The sequence below is a fragment of the Dipodomys spectabilis genome, unplaced genomic scaffold, assembly GCF_019054845.1.
Source record: "Dipodomys spectabilis isolate Male_0828 unplaced genomic scaffold, ASM1905484v1 ptg000215l, whole genome shotgun sequence".
Taxonomy (NCBI): domain Eukaryota; kingdom Metazoa; phylum Chordata; class Mammalia; order Rodentia; family Heteromyidae; genus Dipodomys; species Dipodomys spectabilis.
Window position 1 is genome coordinate 9,979,052 of NW_024870892.1, and position 20,203 is coordinate 9,999,254.

The 20,203-nt window shown below is 52.5% G+C and overlaps 1 protein-coding gene across 4 annotated transcripts in view; it reads left to right on the forward strand.

Moving 5' to 3' along the window:
- Positions 1-20,203, forward strand: part of Sbno2 (strawberry notch homolog 2) — a 71,777-nt gene that overhangs the window by 39,399 nt on the left and 12,175 nt on the right. For 3 of the 4 annotated variants that reach the window (XM_042697090.1, XM_042697093.1, XM_042697091.1), the window contains 10 exons: positions 10,974-11,135; positions 14,221-14,304; positions 14,527-14,626; positions 14,837-14,991; positions 15,085-15,218; positions 15,297-15,387; positions 15,489-15,632; positions 17,462-17,579; positions 18,047-18,152; positions 18,467-18,620. In XM_042697090.1, coding sequence (XP_042553024.1) covers positions 10,974-11,135; positions 14,221-14,304; positions 14,527-14,626; positions 14,837-14,991; positions 15,085-15,218; positions 15,297-15,387; positions 15,489-15,632; positions 17,462-17,579; positions 18,047-18,152; positions 18,467-18,620 — 1,248 coding nt within the window. Of the gene's footprint in view, positions 1-5,802; positions 5,944-10,973; positions 11,136-14,220; positions 14,305-14,526; positions 14,627-14,836; positions 14,992-15,084; positions 15,219-15,296; positions 15,388-15,488; positions 15,633-17,461; positions 17,580-18,046; positions 18,153-18,466; positions 18,621-20,203 lie in introns of those variants that run through there. The other variant, XM_042697092.1, reaches the window with a different exon arrangement.

The following is a 20,203-nucleotide window of genomic DNA, read 5'->3' on the forward strand; positions in this document are numbered from 1 at the left end:
TTCCACTTCTGGCTTTTTGTGGTTAATTAGACATGAGTCTCTTGGATTTTTCCTGCCCAGGCTGGCTTTGAACCTTGATCCTTAAATCTCAGCCTCCTGAGGTTTGTTTGTTTGTTTGTTTGCTGGTTGTGGGGCCTGAACTCTGGGCCTGGGTGCTGCCCCTCAGCTCTTTAGCTAAAGGCTAGCACTCTATCACTTGAGCCACAGTGCCACTTCTGGCTTATGTGGTGCTAAGGAATAAACACAGGGCCTCATGCATGCAAGACAAGCACTCTACCACTGAGCCACCTTCCTAGCCCCCCTCCTGAGTTTTTGTTGTATGCTGAAAGAGCTCCTGCCAAGGCTGACCCAGCACCTACCCCAGTTCTCCTCCCCCTCCCCCTCTTGCCAGGCCCCTCCTCAGCTGTACCCTTGCGTAGGGTATCCCAATAGTCCTGACTACAGGGCAATGCCACCTGGCGTGGATCTCACTTCCTCCAGTGCCCATTACCCCTGCAGCTCACTTGGATCCTTCTTACCAAAGTCACTCAGAAGCTACCTCCTGCACTGCTGTCTCCCCTTCCTCCATGCTGCTCCCCTCATCCCTGAACTGAGGACAGTTTACACCCCCACCCCCTGCTGTGCCCCTGGCCACAAACAGGCTGGTGGGCACTGCAGACTCACCGCCCAGCTACATGGCCGTTGGAGGCGTCTGTCCGGTAAGTGGGCTCTGCCTGTAGCCTAGGGGCTGCTGGGAAGTGGGGATGAGCTCACACTCAGGAAAGTGCTGCGCATACTGCCTGGCTCCCCACACAGGCCAGCATTGCATCGACTGCTCCACAAATGTGTTTCAGCGGGATCAGAGGTCTGCCTGCTGCTCCACAACCCCCCATACCCCCCCAGTTACCGGCACTGGACAGACAGGGAGAGATGGGAGGGAGTTCTCTTACAGGAAGCCCTTTGGTTTCAAGCCGGTCTCTTCTCCTTGGCTGGTGTTAAACGTGTACCTGGGAGGGGCCATCCACCTGATACAGGCTTTTCTGAGGGCCTAGTCAGGCCCACATAGCCCTTTACCAAGCAGGCAGGGAGAGCTGGTGTGGAACGTGGGGGGTGGGGGGGAGGGGAGGTGTCCAAGGCAAGAGGTGAGAGGGATTAGGAAGCCCAGGACCAGACACACAAGTGTGTCAAGGGCAGGGGCCTGGCTGAGGCTGTTCCTTTGGGCCCAGCTTCATTCTTGTGATATAAAGATTAGCCTTGAAGTCAGTGAGGGCCCTACATGGAAGAGCCACATCTAAATAGGTACATAGGTCACCCCATCCCCCTCACATTCCCTTCTAGGGCTGCAGTTACAGAACCCCGTCTGCCTGGGCCTAAACTCAGACTCAGCTCCTCCACATACTCATTACCTCCACATGTGACTCTTCCTTCCAGAATCCTCAGGGCCCCTCCATGCTCACCCAAGACCCTCATCCCCCCCCCTCATCTGTGACCCCTTCTTCCTGCCCCATGCCCAGTTATAGCCCCCCCCCACTACCCGAGTCCATCATAGATCCATAGACTCTGTGCCTTTTTTCACCACATTCCCCTCCTCCACATCCAGATCACCTGCTCTTACCTTGCCACCCTCCCTCCAGTCTAGCTGTCACTTCAACCATTGTCTATGTGCCCCATCTGTGTCCTATGTCCTCTTGATCCTTGGAACCTCTTTTCCTTGACAGCCAGGCCCTATTCCCAGCATCAGAAACCAGTGGGCCAGAGACAGCTGCAGCCCTGTCCTTACTGCCAGTGCCAGGCCAAATCTAAGGGAGAAGCAGGAGGCCTGAGGCAGCTGGGGGGCTAAGGGTAGGCAAGTAGACTGAGGGGGAATGGTCCTCAGGCAGGGGGACCCCTTTTGGCAACTCTCCTAGTCAGAGACTGTAAGCCACATGAAGTGTTCCCATGTAGTTGTGACCCACCTTACTCTGCCAGCCTGTGAGTCATCTAGCAACAGGATTGGGAGATCAAGGGTCAGAGCTCAGATGTGTAGCTGGCAATCCTCAGCAGTCTTATGCTGGTTGATCTACTTTTAAGGTTTGTTCTTATACTTTGTACTTGTCATTTCTTTCCTAGTAGTTTTAAAATGTAAACAAAAAATACAAACCAAAAATTTACCCTTTTAAAGTATATTCATAGGGATATGCAACCAAAAGCATTTGACTAGCATTTTGCCAACTCCAAAACTCAAAATGAATCCTTATCCCTATGTATAGTAACTCTGTCTCTCCTCCAACCCAATTCACTTCTTTTTTTTTTTTTTTTGGGGGGGGGGGTCTGGTCGTGGGGCCTGAACTCTGGGCCTGGGCGCTGTCCCTCAGCTCTTCAGCTCAAGGCTAGCGCTCTACCACTTGAGCCACAGCGCCACTTCTGGCTTTTTTCTTTTTGCTTATGTGGTGCTGAGGAATCAAACCCAGGGCCTCAGGCATGCAAGGCAAGCGCTCTACCACTGAGCCACCTTCCCAGCCCCCCCAATTCACTTCTTGTCCCTCAATTCTTCTGTTCTGGACTTCACATGCTATGACCTTTTGTGTCTGGTTCTCTTGCTGAGCATGGTGTCCTATATATCTTTTTTTTTTTTTTTTGGGTCCGGTCGTGGGGCCTGAACTCTGGGCCTGGGTGCTGTCCCTCAGCTCTTCAGCTCAAGGCTAGCGCTCTACCACTTGAGCCACAGCGCCACTGCCGGCTTTTATCTTTTTGCTTATATGGTGCTGGGAATCGAACCCAGGGCCTCAGGCATGCAAGACAAGCGCTCTACCACTGAGCCACCTTCCCAGTCCTGTCCTATATATCTTATGTTCAAGTCTGCTCCTGTTCTTGGCTGTGTAATGTTCCACAGCACATGGATGGGCATTTGCTGCCCACCTTTTGCATCTATTTGTCATAATGAGTATGAGATGGGATCGCCATGGCTTTGATTTATTTTTTTATTTTTCTATTTTTTGGTCCCGGGGCTTGAATTCAGGGCCTGGGCTCTATCCCTCAGCTTTTATGTTCAAGCCTTCCTAAGTAGCTGGATTATAGACATGAGCCACTGACACCTGGTGATGGCTTTGATTTTTGTCACTTTTTTTTTTTTTTTTTTTTGGGGGGTCCAGTTGTGGGGCCTGAACTCTGGGCCTGGGTGCTGTCCCTCAGCTCTTCAGCTCAAGGCTAGCACTCTACCACTTGAGCCACAGCGCCACTTCTGGCTTTTTTCTTATGTGGTGCTGAGGAATCGAACCCAGGGCCTCAGGCATGCAAGGCAAGTGCTCTACCACTGAGCCACCTTCCCAGCCCATGATTTTTGTCACTTTTTGCTTGTCACCCTCCCTGTCTTACAATGCTTGGGGTTTCCCTCTGGCCAGATGGACATGGGACTGTGCTGTTTGTGCTGGGTACTGATCCTATGGGGCCCTGTGGTGGCACAGAGTGTCCAAATCTAGAACTAAGAGCCCCAGTGTGCAGGTGGTGTCCCTGTGGCCTTGACAAGATGGCTAGGGTCTCTGTCCCATTCCTTAGTCCTCCCTGGAAGAGATCCTGATGACCTCAGCATGATAGATGTCTTCCTCCCCTCCCCCCAGACTTAGGGCTTGAACTCAGGGCCCTGCTTCTGTCCCTAAGCTTTTCTGCTCAAGGCTAGCACTCTGTCACTTTTTTTTTTGTTGGTTGGTTGGTTGGTTGGTTGTGGGGCCTGAACTCTAGGCCTCGGCGCTGTCCCTCAGCTCTTCAGCTCAAGGCTCGCGTTCTACCACTTGAGCCACAGTGCCACTTCTGGCTTGCTTATGTGGTGCTGAGGAATCGAACCTAGGGCTTGAAAGGCAAGCACTCTACCACTGAGCCACCTTCCCAGCCTGCACCCTACGATTTTGAGCCACAGCTCCACTTCTGGTTTTTTGGTAGTTCATTGAAGGAAGAGTCACTGACCTTCCTGCCTGGGCTGGCTTTGAACCATTATCCTCAGTTCTCAGCCTTCTGAGTAGCTAGGATTACAGGTATGAACCTCCAATGCCCAGCTTCCTTAGCTTTTACTACTCAAACTGGCACTCTACTACTTGAGCCACAGCTCCACTTCCAGATTTTTGGTGTTTAATTAGAAATAAGTCTCACATAACAGATCTCAGCCTCCTGAGTAGCTAGGATTACAGGTCTGAACCACCTGGGCCTTGCGCACTTGATCAGCTTTTTCTGCTCAAGGTTAGTACTCTCTCACTTGAACCATACCTTCCACTTCTGGCTTTTTTACTAATTGGAAGTAAGAGTCTCTCAGAGTTGACTGCCCAGGCTGATTTCGAACTGGGATCCTCAGATCTCAGCCTCCTGAATAATTAGGATTAGGATTATAGGCATAAGCTACTGGCACCCCGCTCCCCTTACCCTTTTTTTTTTTTGAGTCAGTCTCATTGTGTAGCGCAGGCCGGCCTGAAACTGGAGATTCTCCTGCCTCAACATCTTAAGTGCTGAGATTATAGGTGTGGTCTCCACATGCCTAGCTCACTCTTTGCCATCTTACAGAGATGGGGCTGTGGTTTCCAGGTGCCCTCAAGACCACAGTCATATGGGAACCCCACCTCTGTGCTGCATCATAAATGATCCACAGGTAGGGGTGCTCTCTCATCCTCCTTCCCCAGTGGCTCTGGGGTCTTCCAGACACCCTAGCTCCTTAGAGGCATCAGGAACGGACACCTGTGGCCCCAAGGTGAAGAGTCGGGGACACGGAACCCTTTGGTGCCTATGGATTTTGGGCCAAGGTCCCTGCTGAGTGGGCAGAGTGCATTTTCCTGGGGCCAGTTTTTGGCTAAGAGACAGAAGCCACGCTGTCTCCTTTCACATTCTGCCAATGCAGAAGCCTTTCCCATGGGTCCCTGGCTCCTGAGGGGCAAGGGCTGTGATTTGAAGGCCGCTCTAGGCTTTGCCCTGCCCTCTCTGAGCTCAACCTGGGAGCAGCAATGACCAGGCCTCCCAAAGGCTCTTGGAGCCATGTCCTGTGTCCTGGCTATCACCTGAGAGTGTTTCCGAGAAAGGGCTTGGGGTAAGATGCACTGAGCAGGACTGAAGAGACCCTCCCAGCTGGGTGGGACTTTCTTTTGTGTGTGTGCGCGGGTCCTGGGGCTTGAACTCAGGGCCTGAGCACTATCCCTTAGCTTATCTCAAGGCTGGTGCTCTATCACTGAGCCACAGCCCCATTTCCAGCTTCTTTGGTAATTAAGTGGAAATAATAGCATTGGACTGTTTTGCCCAGACTGACTTCAACCTGAAATCCTCCGATCTCAGCCTCCTGAGTAGCTAGGATTACAGGTGTGAGCACCTAACCTGGGTGGGACTTGAAGGGTGGAGGCGCTAAATGCCTAGCCTAAGGGGTACTGGGGTGTATAGAGGTATAGCCTAAGCCAAGCCTTTCCCAGTCAACTGGGAGGGCACCAGGGCCACTCATTGCTGCCATGTCTGGTGGAACAGAGCCTAGTGTCTCAGCACTCCAGGGAAACCAAGGCTGTGCCCACTGTGGCTTCTGCCCTTGAATGCCCCAGAAGAGCTGAGCTGGGGCCAGCGGGGCCAGCAGGGTGCGCCGGGGCCGGGCTGCATTGTTGACAGCCATCTGTGGCTAGATTACGCCCCGTACAGTAATTCTCCTCGGCTCTGCCAGTAATTGCCCTGACTTACCAGGCAGGCATCATTTCCTGAAAGTCAGCCCGGCCTTAGAGGAAGTAGGCGCAGCGAGGCCAGGCCGGTGACTAACCCAACATGCAAATGCAGCTGGTCTGAGCCGTGCTGCCTCGGTCCCATCCCGTCCCCACCTACCCAATGCCGGGGCTGCTGGGGCTGCTGTAGCTGTGGTCATGAGGGAGGCGCTCCCGGGCAGCTCTTCCAGGGGGACAGGCGCCGGCACAGCCCCCTCACACCCCAGCCATGTCCCAGCTGCGATTCTGGCTGCAGTTCGCCGCTCTCAACAAGGTAAGGCTCTGGCCCCGAGGGGAGTGAGGTAAGAGTCAGATAGCAACTTGGAGGCAAAAGACGCCCACCCACCCCCACCAGAGCCATGGGACCAGGACACAACAGGGCTGGCCACCTGTGGGAGTGAGCCGCTTAGCCCTGTAGGCTCCCAGAGGCCCCCAGCTGGGCTCTCTCCTTTTTTGGCAGTGATAGTGAATCTTGCCAGAATTTTCTGAGGCGGAGATTTGGTGTAAAGTCCCTGGATCCAGGAGACAGTAGGGAAGAGAGAACAGAACGTGGAAGGGGACTTCCCAGTCACCACCAGGACCTGAGTACAAGGCTGGCAGGAGAAGCTTGTTTCTATCTCTACAGCTCAGGCTATGCCTTGACCCTCAGCCCCTGCCAGGCACCTGGTGACCCCCTCCCCCACCAAGCCACTCGGGATTTTTATCAGAACCCATTTGTGGACTAGATTGGGCATGATTTAAGGTTAGCTCTGCTTAAACAGGTAGAGCTGAGTCCCAGTCCTTCCTAGGGTGCCCTGAGTTTGGCATAGGTAAAGTCTATACTTAATGTGTGTGGCGGGGGGGGGGGGGGGGGGCGCATTATTTCTAAACTGAGATCTCTGGTGGGGGGAGTAAAGAGGGTTTGGTTTCTGCTGTGGGTATTCCTTCTGTGACCCAGGGGGCTCAGAGCTAGGTCTTGCCCCACCCCATCTGGGCTCCCTACTGTCATTACAACAGGGATTTTTTTCTGGCTCCACCGGGACTCCCCTCCCCAGATCCCGCCTTTCTGGAGAGCTGGGGGGAGGGGCCTCTGTACCCTGTTTCAGAGCAATGTGAGTGGAGGCCCAGGCTCCCTGGGGAAGTACTCCAGGGATTCCCAAGGTGAGCTGGGCTGGGCCGGCTTCTACTCTCTCCAGCATTTGGCAGAGGGGGTAGTTGCTTAGGGATTAGGAGGGTGGGACCTGCCTGGCTGGTGTGGATCCTTGTGGAGGTTGGCTAGTGGCTGCCTGCAGTCTAATCTGGGTGGGGGCTGGGAGCCTGCTTTGGGAGGGTCTGCTTTCCTCCCCGCTTTGAGGCCAGGCATGGGGTGGGACCTGGTAGACCCCCTGAGAGCCCCATCCCAGGAGCGGGCAGTGTGTCCTGTTCTGGTTGGGGACAGGATGATAAGGGACTGCGGCTACAGAGGACAATTTAGGGGCTTCGATGAAGTCCTTCATACAACTTAATTTGCACCCACCCTAGCTGCCCCTCATTTACAGCTTTCCCAGTGCTTTTGTGGTCTACATCGATAGCTGAACCAACTTTTTCAGGCAACTTTTCAGTTGCCTGCCCCACACCTCCCTTCTGCCATAATCACCCCTTCAGAACACCCCTTCAAGCTCTCCAGCTGGAACCAGTTCCAAGATATTCTTGCTTTTTCCCTAGGCAGTGGCAAGAGAATAAGTCAGGGGTCTACAGGGTGCCCCTTAGTTGGCCCTAGAGTTTTCCTTGTGGTCAGATGGGATGTGGGTTGGGGGCAACCTCAGGTAAGGCCCCTATCCTGTGTCCTATCATTAGGACACAGGAACCTCCACACCAGAGACCAGGAGGGTGATACGTCCTGTTTGGCCAATTACCACCCCCCACATACACACTGCCCCATCCATCCTGCCTAGTATATGATTGGGGCATGGTAAGGGAGTTTTTGTTTCGTTTGCTTGTGTTTTGCCAATCATGGGGCTTGAACTCAGGGCCTGGTTGCTGTCCTTGAGCTTTTCTGCTCAAGGCTAGTGCCCTACCACTTTGAGCCACAGCTCTGCCTCTACTTTTCTGGTGGCTTCTTGGAGATAAGTGTCTCAGACTTTCCTGCCTGGGCTGGCTTTGAACCACAATCCTCAGATCTCAGCCTCCTAAGTAGCTAGGATTACAGGTGTGTGTCACCAGCATCCAGCTTGAGAAGGGAGTCTTTATCCTGTGTCACCCCACCACATTGTCCTAGAACTGGGACATTCTGATACTGTGCCCCTTGCTTGGGCTGAAGCTACTGTGTGATTGGGAGTTTGGGGGTAAGGTCTGTTACCCCTAGCCACACTCCAGCTGCCTAGGGATGGGGCTGGCTCAAAAAAAGTCTTGGGCAGTAGAACCTCAGTTTCTTCAAAACAAACTCATGGCTGCTGAGTTGCTGGGCTGAGTGGTCAGGTACTGGACACCCTGTGGAGCAGTGAGGCCTGGCCCCTTCTTTCTTCTTCCCTTTGTCCCGAGGCTTCTGGGCTTTTCTCTACCTTCCAGCCCCAGCCAGTGCCTCTGAGGGTGGGAAGGGGCCAGTGTCCTGTTAATGAGCCTCTTGGCTGTTCGCCTTCTCTCCAGGCCCTTCTCCAGAGCTGAGGACAAGGGTCTCAGACCTGGGAGGGTCCAAGCTGGGTGTGGCTAAGGGAGGCAGGGTAAGGAGAGCCTCCCTTCTCTGTTGGGGTGTAGCTACTAGATCCAGCTCCTTGTATGTGAAATGGCTTGTGCTTGGCCCCAGGAACAAAGCACTGTTTCCTGGGGTCACCTGAGCACTGGCAGCACCTCTGCAACTGGGGGCCCTTCAGTGTGCAAGAAGAATCTAATCGAGCCCCGAGCCTCATGCCAGCCAACCTAGCTGGCAGCTGGGTTGCCCTGTACTTCAGGGCAGGACTTGGATCTGCACTACCTGTTAGCAGTCCTCAGGAGGATACAGGCTCAGCTCTGGCTTGATCCCTAATCCACCCCTCAGGGAGACTAGGTAGTCCTGACCTGCATCCAAGGGGGTGGGGAGGGGGGTGGGGGTGGGGGTAGGGGACGCTGATGCTGGGATTGACCTCCAGACCAGCACAGAGCCTTGGGGAAAATAGACAATCTCTTGAGACCTCCTACTCCCTCTCAGGAATAGAAATTCCACTATAGCCAAGTCCCAGCAACTCAGCCTTAGTGTAGAAGGAGGGAGCAGGAGCACAAGGTAAGGGAGATCATGGAGAGCCTTTGACCCCGGTAACCTTGGAGTTGCAGGGACACTGCTCTCAGTGGAGGAGCTGGCCCATCTGGCAATCTGAACCTCTAGAGTCTGTGTGCCCTGACCACTCTGTCCTCTCCTTCCTCCATGGGGAAAGCAGGACAGCTCAATCCAGGACCAACTAGGAGTGTTTGGTCCCCAGAGCACAGAGCCAGTCTTTCCAGGTGACAGGGTGCCTGCAAGGGGTCAGGCAGTCTGCTCATAGACACTCCCAGTGCCCCCTGACCGTCTCTCCTGCCCACTGACAAGCCAGATACTTCATTAGGGTCTGTAAGCCTAACATGGTGGGTCAGGTCCTTCCAACAGCAGCTTGCTCTCTCTCCTGGATGTGGCTTTGGTTAATTCATCTGTGCCAGGCGTTGCCAAGGAAATACTTCTAGTGCATCAGAGGCAAAAGTCAGTGTGACTGGGCCCTCTGGCCACAGTGAGAGCAATACTGGACTGTGGGAGGGGGTGCTTGGCTAGGACTGCTCCCCACTCTTGGCTGAGTTGTGCACTGAGGTTGGGGATGGCACTGGACCACATCCTGGTCCTCAGGGACATTCCCCTCAACACAGATTCCTTTTCTGAAGAGAAAAAAATGGGTGGGGGTGCAGGGCAGCATGGGTACCCCTTACCTACAGGACCCTGGCAGGCCTTCTGGGTGGGGGCACACTCCCCATGTGTCACACACATGGTAGATGCCTGAGCAAGAAAGAGTGTTGGGTAGGCTGGAGGGAGGATATAGGGGATACCAGTTGTGGTCAGGCTCACATGAGAGGCCGCAGTGACCCCTTCCCCCACCATTGCTGCTCTAAAATACTTTTAGAGAGCACACCAGTAGGTTGTAATCCTAGCTACTCAAGAGGCTGAGATCCAGAGGATTGTAGTTCAAATCCTGCCCAGGCAGAAAAGATCCTAACAGGGCTGGGAAGGTGGCTTAGTGGTAGAGTGCTTGCCTAGCATGCATGAAGCCCTGAGTTCAATTCCTCAGTACCACATAAACAGAATAGACTGGAAGTGGTGCTGTGACTTTAGTGGTAGAGTGCTAGCCTTGAACTGAAGCGCTAAGGGACAGCGCCCAGGCCCAGAGTTCAAGCCCAACCACCCACAAAAAAATAAAAATAAATAAATAAATAATACACCTGCTGGGTGCTAAAGGCTCATGCCAATAACCTAGCTGCTCAGAAGGCTGAGATCTGAGAATTTGGTTTGAAGTCAGCCCAGGCAGGAAAGTTTGTGAGACTTATCTCCAGTTAACCACCAAAAAGCCAGAAATGGAGCTGTAAATCAAGTGATAGAGCACCAGCCTTGAGCAAAAAAAAACAACACACACACACACACACACACACACACACACACACACACACACACACACACATGACCTATCTGACAATGCAGACAATTGCAGAGCAATTTCAGCTTTATAGTGTGATGGTTTTACTGTATTCATGGTTATACAACCATCATCTTTAGGACCTTCCATCACCAAAAGGATACCCATAAGCAGTGATCCCTTTCCCTCCCTGCCCCCTTTCCCCCATGATTCCACTGCCTGTCTCTGGATTCACCTGTTCTGGAATTTTCCTGTCAACGAACTCACACACTATGGGGCCTTTTGTGTCTGTTTCTCTCACTGAGCATGATATTCTCAAACTCTGTCCACATTGTAACAAACCTCATCCTGTTCATGGCTGTGTGATGTTCCAGTGTGGATGGCACCGCACTGGTTTTTTGTTTGTTTTGTTCTAGTAGCTGGGCTTTCACTCAGGGCCTGAGAGCTGTCTTTTAGCTTTTTCACTCAAGGTTGGTGCTTACAGTTCCACTTCTGACTTTTGGGTGGTTAATTGGAAGTAAGTCTTGGATTTATTTGCCTGAACTGGCTTCAGTATGGGATCCTCATATCTCAGTAGCCAAGATTACAGGTATGAACCACCAGTGCCTGGCTATTGCTGTTCTCTTTATTCTAGTTAGCCTTGAGCTAACTCTGAGCCCAGCTTGAGCCTAGGCTCAAACAGCTGTGGTGTCACACATCCTCACCTAGGCCTGTCTTGCAGGACTCCTCATACCTCGAGGACCTCTCCAATGCCTCCATCTTCTCCTCATCCGTGGACTCCCTGTCAGACATTGTGGACACACCCGATTTCCTGCCAGCAGACAGCCTCAGCCAGGTGCCTACCATCTGGGATGTCAGCACTGCCCCAGCCACCAATGAGAAGGTCAGTGTGTTCCACACATCCAACTGGAGCTGTTTCTGTGAGAGGTGCTAGGGGAAGGCAGATGGTGGTTATTCTCAGGCTCTTCAGAGTCATAGATGAGGCTGAAGGTCCAGTGTCCTTATGGGTCCTTTACAACCCCAAGGTCAGGCCACACCCCCTTTAGTGCTCCCCTGACCATATATGGTGGCTTTCTCCTCACCCGGTTCTGCGGGGTCTCAGAGGCCACAACCCTGCTGGGGAAGCAGGCTTACCCAGGAGAAACAAAAAGTGCTTGTAGATACTACTCTCCCTAGACAGTTCTGCCCACAGGAGACCCTGGGGCAGACACTGACATATTCCCATGTCTGGGGACATGTGTGTTCATCATGACTGGGGTGCTCTTGGCAGGGAGTGGGGTGGAGGCCAGGAGCACTACCCAGTGTCCAGGATTCCCCTCCTAAAAGCAATCTAGCCCTAATTTCAGCAATGCCGAGGGGAACTCCCAGACACCCAGGCCTTTTCTGGGACCTCTGCAAGAGAAGCTTCTAGACTTTGGGGGTGTAAGTCAGTGCATACCATGGGTACAGTAACCCTCCTCCCCCTACAGATGCAGAAGGGCACATGCCCAGGGCAGCTCTGCTCCACTGCTCACAGGCAGGGTCCCATTCAATCAGAAGAGCTTCTGGGCAGAGATTATTCTGTCACCAGAGCACTGATGCAGACCCTGCCTCCCAGCTCTATGCAGCGGCTCAGGCCTGTTCTCCCTCTTGGGGACTGGGTCCCAAAGGCACTGTCCATCCCTACTAGGAGCACAGCTGACTGCAGGAGATCATGTATGGGCCTCTGTAATCCAATGCCCTGGCACTGTCCCAGCCCTGGCTGGGAACGTGACTCAGTCTTCCAGGAACCCTTGCCCCTTCTGTTTAGGTTTTTGCTAATTTAAAAAAAAAAAGAAGCAGGAAGGCTGAGCTTGGACTTGTAATCTTTGTGACTTCACTCTGGTCTTTTTAAACATAGCTGGCCATGTTTCTAACCTGAGTTGGAAGTGTTAACTATATGCTGTTAACCCTATGCTGATTGCTGATCCTAACCACTGAATGGAACTAGGATTGGAAGTCCCTCTCTCCTTTAGACATACTTTTTTTTTGTCAGTCTTGGGGCTTGAACTCAGAGCCTGGGTACTGCCCCTGAGCTTCTTTTGCTCAAAGCTACACTCTACCACTTGAGGTACAGCACCACTTCTGGCTTTTTCTTTTTTTTGGGGGGGGGGGTCCGGTCGTGGGGCCTGAACTCTGGGCCTGGGCGCTGTCCCTCAGCTCTTCAGCTCAAGGCTAGTGCTCTACCACTTTGAGCCACAGTGCTACATCCGGCTTTTTTCTTTTTGCTTATGTGGTGCTGAGGAATTGAACCCAGGGCCTCATGCATGCAAGGCAAGCGCTCTACCACTGAGCCACCTTCCCAGCCCACTTCTGGCTTTTTCTGTTTATATATGTTACTGGGGAAATGAACTTAGGACTTCATGCATGCTAAGCGAGGACTCTACCACTAAGCCACATTCCCAGCCTCACATACTGTTTTTGTTAAGGATAAACTGGTGCTGTTGAGATTTTTTTTTTTTTTTTTTTGTCAGTTGTGGGGCTTGAACTCTGGCTTGGGTGCTGTCCCTGCGCTCTTTAGCTCAAGGCGAGCGCTCTACCACTTGAGCCATAGTGTTACTTCCGGTTTTATGGTGGTTTATTGGAGATGAGTCTCACAGACTTTCCTGCCTAGGTTGGCTTTGAACTGTGATCCTCAGATCTCAGCCTCCTGAGTAGCTAGGATTACAGGCGTGAGCTACTGGCACCCGGCTCTATTGAGAAGTTTTAAGAATTATACAAGCCAGGCACCAGTGGCTAAAGCCTGTAATTCTAACTCCTCAGGAGGCTGCAATCTGAGGATCAAGTTTGAAGCTAGCCCAGGCAGCAAAAGTCTATGAGACTTTTATCTCCAATTAACCAGCAAAAAGCCAGAAGTGGCACTGTGGCTTAAGTGATAGAGCACTAAACTTGAGCAAAAAAACTAAAGAACAGTGACCAGGCCCACGTTCAAGCCCTAGTACAGGCACACATACAGACACACAGACACAGACACACACACACACACAATCACACAAACCCTGGTCTGGACCTCACTGTCTCCCAGCTATGTCCTAGGTCTGCCTAGCCTCAGTGTTGTGATTTAGACAATGGCAGCCATATGCTCCCTGGGGTAGCCAAGGAAAGTCACTTCCCAGTCCCGCTTACTCTGGACTCCTGTCAGGTCTCATATTCCATGGTGGGCCATGTCCCCCTAGTGGCACAGATTAGATCCCAGAGGTCAGGCTCCACCTGGCCACCCAGCCTAGAGTCAGCATGCATGGCCAGCACTTTATACCTTTCCAGCCACCAGCCTATTTTCTTACTGGGTTGCTGGTATGCTGGGCTTCTGATGGTTCCCCCCACAGTGGACCACCTGGGGAGAACACAAGGGCAGCAAGAAGCCCGTTTGTCCTAGACACTGGTGGCTCACGCCTGTAGTCTTAGCTGCTCAGGAGGCTGAGATCTGAGGATCATAGTTCAAAGCCAGCCCAAGCAGGAAAGTCTGTGAGACTCTTATCTCCAACTAACCACCAGAAAACCAGAAGTAGCACTGTGGCTCAAGTGGTAGAGCATTCACCTTGAGCTGAAGAGCTGAGAGACAGTGCACAGGCCCAGAGTTCAAGCCCCATGACTGACCAAAAAAAAAAAAAAAGCCCCTTTGCAACTTGTTTCTATCAGCACTGGGGCTGCCAGGGGAGAGGTGAAGACCACCACCAGGCTGGGGCCATAGGCGAGAGTGGCCTGCCACCAATACAGTCTAGCTGGCTTCTCTTTTGTCTTCCCCTTAGATTGAAAACCTACACTTTAGTGTTCTCAATGCTTCTGTAGGCCCCCTGCATAGCCTGTTCTCAAGCCTGACCTGCCAGCCCCTGCTAGGCTACAGTCCATCAGAGCTAGTGAGCCCCTCCCTTAGGGAGGCAGGGTAATGGTTGGGAGCCCACTAAGCCTAGGGTGGTGGGCAATGTGCCAACTACTGTTCTCTCCTCCAGCTGTTCCTGCCCAATGTGCCATTTTCAAGCCTCAAGGAACCTGTGGCCTCCCTCCCTAGCACTCCGCTTCTTGTCAGCTACCAGGTGAGCCTGTCCAGCAGGTTCCCTTCCTGGCCAGCACTGATGGAAGGGTCTTCAGAGCTCAGGAGCTTCTAGTTTGTCAAGTCATATGTGGCCTACAAGCAGGAATCACCCCATTTTGCAGATAGAGAAACTGAGGCCCTAAAGAAGTCTGGGGGTAATGGTAGGGCTGCCTCTATCCCTATCAGGGCAGGACTGACTCCTGAATTTCACCTATACCTATAGTCAGGGAACCCACCTGAAGAGGAGGAGGAGGCCGAGGAGGAGGAAGAGGCTGAGGAACTGGGCCATGCAGAGACCTACGCCGACTATGTGCCATCCAAATGTAAGTGCTCAAACAGGCAAAAGGAGCTCAGACCCCCACAGGCACCTCCTTCCTACCCAGGTCTCAGCACTGTTCTTTGAGTCCCTGAGATCTGGCTTTCCTGCCCTCAAAGCCAACATCTACAGATAGAGATAGGGAAGGCAACCCCAGCTTCTTGGGGTTCCCAACCCTCAGCTTCATGATGCCTGATCTCACCCTCTGCCCCTTCAGCCAAGATCGGTAAGCAGCACCCAGACCGTGTGGTGGAGACCAGCACACTGTCCAGCGTCCCACCACCAGATATCACCTATACTTTGGCACTGCCCACTCCTGACAGTGGAACCCTGTCTGCCTTGCAGCTGGAGGCTATAACCTACGCATGCCAGGTGACTTGCCCCTGCCCACAGCCCATCCCACAAGACCCCTGAGAAAGGGTTTGCACAGGGCTTCCCAGCTCTGACCACCCCCTTCTGTCACAGCAACACGAGGTTGTGCTGCCTAATGGGCAGCGCGCTGGCTTCCTCATTGGGGACGGGGCTGGTGTGGGCAAGGGCCGCACGGTGGCTGGCATCATCATGGAGAACTACCTGCGTGGCAGGAAGAAGGCCTTGTGGTGAGTGTCTATATCATGTCCTGGGGACAGGGACAGAGGCATACAAGCTGCTCCTGACCAGGCCACACCCCTTCCCAGGTTCAGCGTCTCAAACGATCTCAAGTACGATGCAGAGCGCGACCTGCGAGATATAGAGGCCCCGGGCATCGCTGTGCATGCGCTGAGCAAGGTAGGTAGAGCCAAGCCAGGCTGGAAGGGGGGGATGGGTGACCAGATTCTGCCCAGCCTAGGAGCCCCCATGTATGTCCCTACATCTGTTCCCATCCACAGATCAAGTACGGTGACAACACTACCTCAGAGGGGGTCCTCTTTGCTACCTACTCTGCCCTGATCGGAGAGAGCCAGGCAGGTGGGCAGCACCGTACCCGCCTGCGGCAGATCCTCCAGTGGTGCGGAGAGGCCTTCGATGGCGTTGTATCCTGCATGGGCAGGGTGGAGGTGGGGAGAGAGCAGAGCACGGAGGGGCAGAGTAGACTACTGTGGAGATGCCCCTCCTGTGCTATTGTAGAAAGCTCCATGGTGACCACAGACATGGTGATAATTTGGGACCATACCTGGGAGGTAGTGACCATGGTAGACCCTTAGGGCAGGAAAGTGCCAGTATGGGCAGAATTCCTTCATTCCCCTGGTTCTAGTGGCAGGCTGCTGCCCATCCTGGACACCCAGTACACAGTCTGTGCCCATGGAGGCTGCAGGCACAAGTTATTAGGGACAAGGGCCCACAGATCACCCTTGTGACAGAAAGCTGGGCCACAGGGCTTAGCCACCAATCCTCCCATATTTTTTCTTCCAACTTTATAAATAAGACTTATCTTCTCTGCACAATGAGAAAAACTAAATGCCACCCTTTCCTTCCTGGTGGCCAGCCCACTTCAGACCACTAACTAGACCTCCAGGCCAACTCTTATCCCATCTTATATCCAGGTGACAGAAGACTAGTCTTACAGCCAGCAGTAGGTCCCTCTAGTCCTCTTCATCTTCTTCCCCCACTGATCCAAGGCTCAGTGTCCGTGGCAGGTGAAGGGCAGGTTGCACAAGGCTCAGAAATCTCTGTCCCCTACTTGCCCTGCAACAGAGCCCCAGCCAGGCAACGTAGCAGTAACATCAAGTGACATCCTTGGCAAGAAATGCATTCAGACTTTTGCTGTATTTTCCCACTTCTCCTTGGCCAGCTGTGTGTGTGTGTGTGTTTCTCTATCTTGTTTTCTTTTTAAAATATTAAGAATATCTTTGAAACTGGTGGCTCATACCTGAAATCCTACCTGTAACTACTCAGGAGGCTGAGATCTAAGGATCACAATTTGAAACCAACCCAGGCAGGAAAGCCTGTAAGACTTTTTTTGGGGTTTTTGTTGTTTTTTTTTTTTTTTTTTTTGGTCGGTCATGGGGCTTGAACTCTAGGCTTGGCTGCTGTCCCTGGGCTCTTCAGCTCAAGGCGAGCGCTCTACCGCTTGAGCCACAGCGCCACTTCTGTGAGACTCTTATTTCCAAAAAACTACCCCTAAAAGCCAGAAGTAGAGCTCTGGCTCAAGTGGTAGAGTGCTAGCCTTGAGCAAAAGATGCGCTCAGCAACAAAACCCAGGCCCTGAGTTCAAGCCCCTGAACCAGCACCAAAAAAAAAAGTTTTTTTCTTCAATATTATTTTTTTTTCCCTCCAAGACAGGTCTCACTCTGTAGCCCAGGCTGGCCTCGAACTCATGGTCTTCCTGCCTCAGCCTTCTGAGTGCTGGGATTACAAGTGTATGCTACACTACCACATCCAGCTCTGAGCATCCATTTTCTACCTCCCTGGTGATTCCACTCTGCAGGACTGTTGAGATGGACACAGCCAGAGGCCCTCTGCTTTATGCTTCTGTGTGTGTGTGTGTGTGTGTGTGTGTGTGTGTGTGTGTGTGTGTGTGTGTGTGTGTGTGTGTGTGTGTGTGTGTGTGTGTGTGTGTGTGTGTGTGTGTACACGTACATTAACAAATTCTTTAGTATTTGAGTTTCTATAGCACTGGGGATAAAACCCTGGACCTCCACAGTTCCTAGGCAAGCCCCCAGCCTCAATGCCATCGTCTTAAACACTGGATGCAATACATGACACACAGCAGTTATAAAGTGGGCCTCATGCTACTAGGTATCCCTTCCAGAGTTGACAGGCATCCCTGGGCATAACTTGGGGAGTTCTAAATACTCTAGGACATTGGTCTCAGGTTGCCCACCATCCTTCTAGAATATTCCTTAACCCACACTTACCCCAGATCGTGTTTGACGAGTGCCACAAAGCCAAGAATGCCAGCTCCACCAAGATGGGCAAAGCTGTGTTGGACCTGCAGAACAAGCTGCCCCTGGCCAGGGTAGTCTACGCCAGTGCCACAGGTAGGGACAGCACGGTAGGGTGGGCTCACTGTACCATCAGTTACTGATGGTCTGCCTTGATTTGGGAGTAGGGACATCCTGAAAGCCATGTAAAAGCCCATGGTGCCTGGTGCCAGTGGCTCACGCCTGTAATCCTAGCTACTCAGGAGGCTGAGATCTGAGGATTGCGGTTCAAAGCCAGCCCCGGCAGCAAACTCCATGAGACTCTTATCTCCAATAACCCACTAGAAAACCGGAAGTGGCAATGTGGCTCAAATGGTAGAGTGTTTGCCTTGAGCTGAAGAGCGCAGGGACAGCGCCCAAGCCCAGAGTTCAAGCTCCACGACAGACCAAAAAAAAAAAACAAAAACCTATAGATCTGCACCCCACTTCTTGAGGTCTGGGGCAAAACAGCATCCTACGTAGCCTCACAGCTCCCTCCTCCTGACTGGGCTAGGTTGACAGCAGCTTCTCACACTCACCACTAGGTGCCTCTGAGCCACGGAACATGATCTATATGAGCCGCCTGGGCATCTGGGGCGAGGGCACACCCTTCCGCACCTTTGAGGAGTTCCTGCATGCCATTGAGAAGAGGTGAGCCCTTTCCCTGCCTGACACCTCAGGTCATGTATATCAGTCTCCACTGGTGAATCACATCCTTTCTCTGCCAGTGTTTCCTATCAACAGGGAGATGAGCTCTCCACTACCAAGCCCTTGGGCTCTATGTGTCCTTTCTTGTACCCTGCTCTGGCTCTGGCAGAGGCTCATTCATTCTGTCCCCTGATATAGCCACAAAGCCTTTGCATGTGCTTCCTATTCTATGCATCAGGTTCTTTCTTGCCCAATTTGGAATAGCTTTCCCCATGAAGGGAGGAGCCAATGCTCAGGACGCCGGCACCTATTTGCAGGGGTGTGGGTGCCATGGAGATTGTAGCCATGGATATGAAGGTCAGCGGGATGTACATAGCACGCCAGCTCAGCTTCTCTGGAGTCACCTTCCGCATTGAGGAAATCCCACTGCCCCCCGCCTTTGAACACGTCTACAACCGGGCAGCCCTGCTGGTAAGCCAGGGGAATCTCTGGGCATAGTGATAGGGGTCTGGCCACAGATCTGGATCTCTGTGTCCCTCAGAATCAAGCCTGTCAACCCCTGGTATCTTGTCCTCTAGATGACACAGGTTTTTGTCAACTTCTCAAAGTAGGAAGCAGGCCCTATCCTGGTGGAGTTTTTTTTGTTTCTTTGTTTGTTTGTTTGTTTGTTTTGGTCCAGTTGTGGGGCCTGAACTCTGGGCCTGGACGCTGTCCCTCAGCTCTTCAGCTCAAGGCTAGAGCTCTACCACTTGAGCCACAGTGCCACTTCTGGCTTTTTTCTTTTTGCTTATGTGGTGCTGAGGAGTCGAACCCAGGGCCTCAGACATGCAAGGCAAGCACTCTACCATTGAGTCAACTTCCCAGCCCCTGTTTGTTTGGTTTTTTTTTGGGTCCAGTCGTGGGGCCTGAACTCTGGGCCTGGGCGCTGTCCCTCAGCTCAAGGCTAGCGCTCTACCACTGGAGCCACAGCGCCACTTCCGGCTTTTTCCTTTTTGCTTCTGTGGTGCTGAGGAATCGAACCCAGGGCCTCAGGCATGCAAGGCAAGCGCTCTACCACTGAGCCACCTTCCCAGCCCTGTTTTGTTTTGTTTTGTGCTAGTATTGGGGCTTAAACTCAGGACCTGGTACTTTCCTTAGCTTTTTCACTCAAGGCTGATCTTCTACTACTTGAGCACTTGAGCCAAAGCTCCGCTTACAATGTGTGTGTGTGTGTGTGTGTGTGTGTGTGTGTGTGTGTGTGTGTGTGTGTGTGTGTGTGTGTGTGTGTGTGGTGCTGGGCTTGAACTCAAGGCCTTGGTGCTATCTCTGACCTTCTTTTGCTCAGGGTTGGCATTCTACCACTTGAGCTACGGCTCTACTTCTGGCTTTTTTTTTTGATAGTTTATTGGAGATAAGAGTTTCATAACTTCCTACCTGGGCTGGCTTTGAACTTAGATCTCAGCCTCCTGAATAGCTATGAATACAGGTATGAGCCACTGGTACCCAGCTTACTTCCAACTTTTAAGTGGTTAGTCGGAAATAACAGTCTCAGACTTTCCTGTCCAGGCTGGCTTGGAACTTCGATACTCAGATCTCATCTAAGATTACAGGTATAATCCACCAGCCCCTGGCTCTGGTGAAGACTCTTGTGGGGGCCTAACATCCTTATCCTGCCCTGCGTCAGAAATATGGAAATGACTAGACCGCAGCCCCTACTTCCCAGGACTTTCTAGCATTTGGCCCTGAGGAATGATCCAAGCAGATGCATTCCTGTTTCTGTTTTTCTTTTTTGTGCAGCCTCGGGCACTCTCCCTGAGCTTTTGTGTTCAAGGCTACCACTCTATCATTTGAGCCTCAGAACCACTTCTGGCTTTTTCCGCTTATGTGGTACTGAGGAACCAAACCCAGGGCTTTGTGCATGCTGGGCCAGCGCTCTACCACGTTCCCAGCCCCCTGTTTCTACTCCTTCACTGTGAAACCCATGGTCTGACATATCTAGGAGTGGACTGAGGGCTGGGCACGTAGCTCTGGTGAGGGCTTGCTTAGCATACACAAAGTCCACAAAGTCTTGGTTT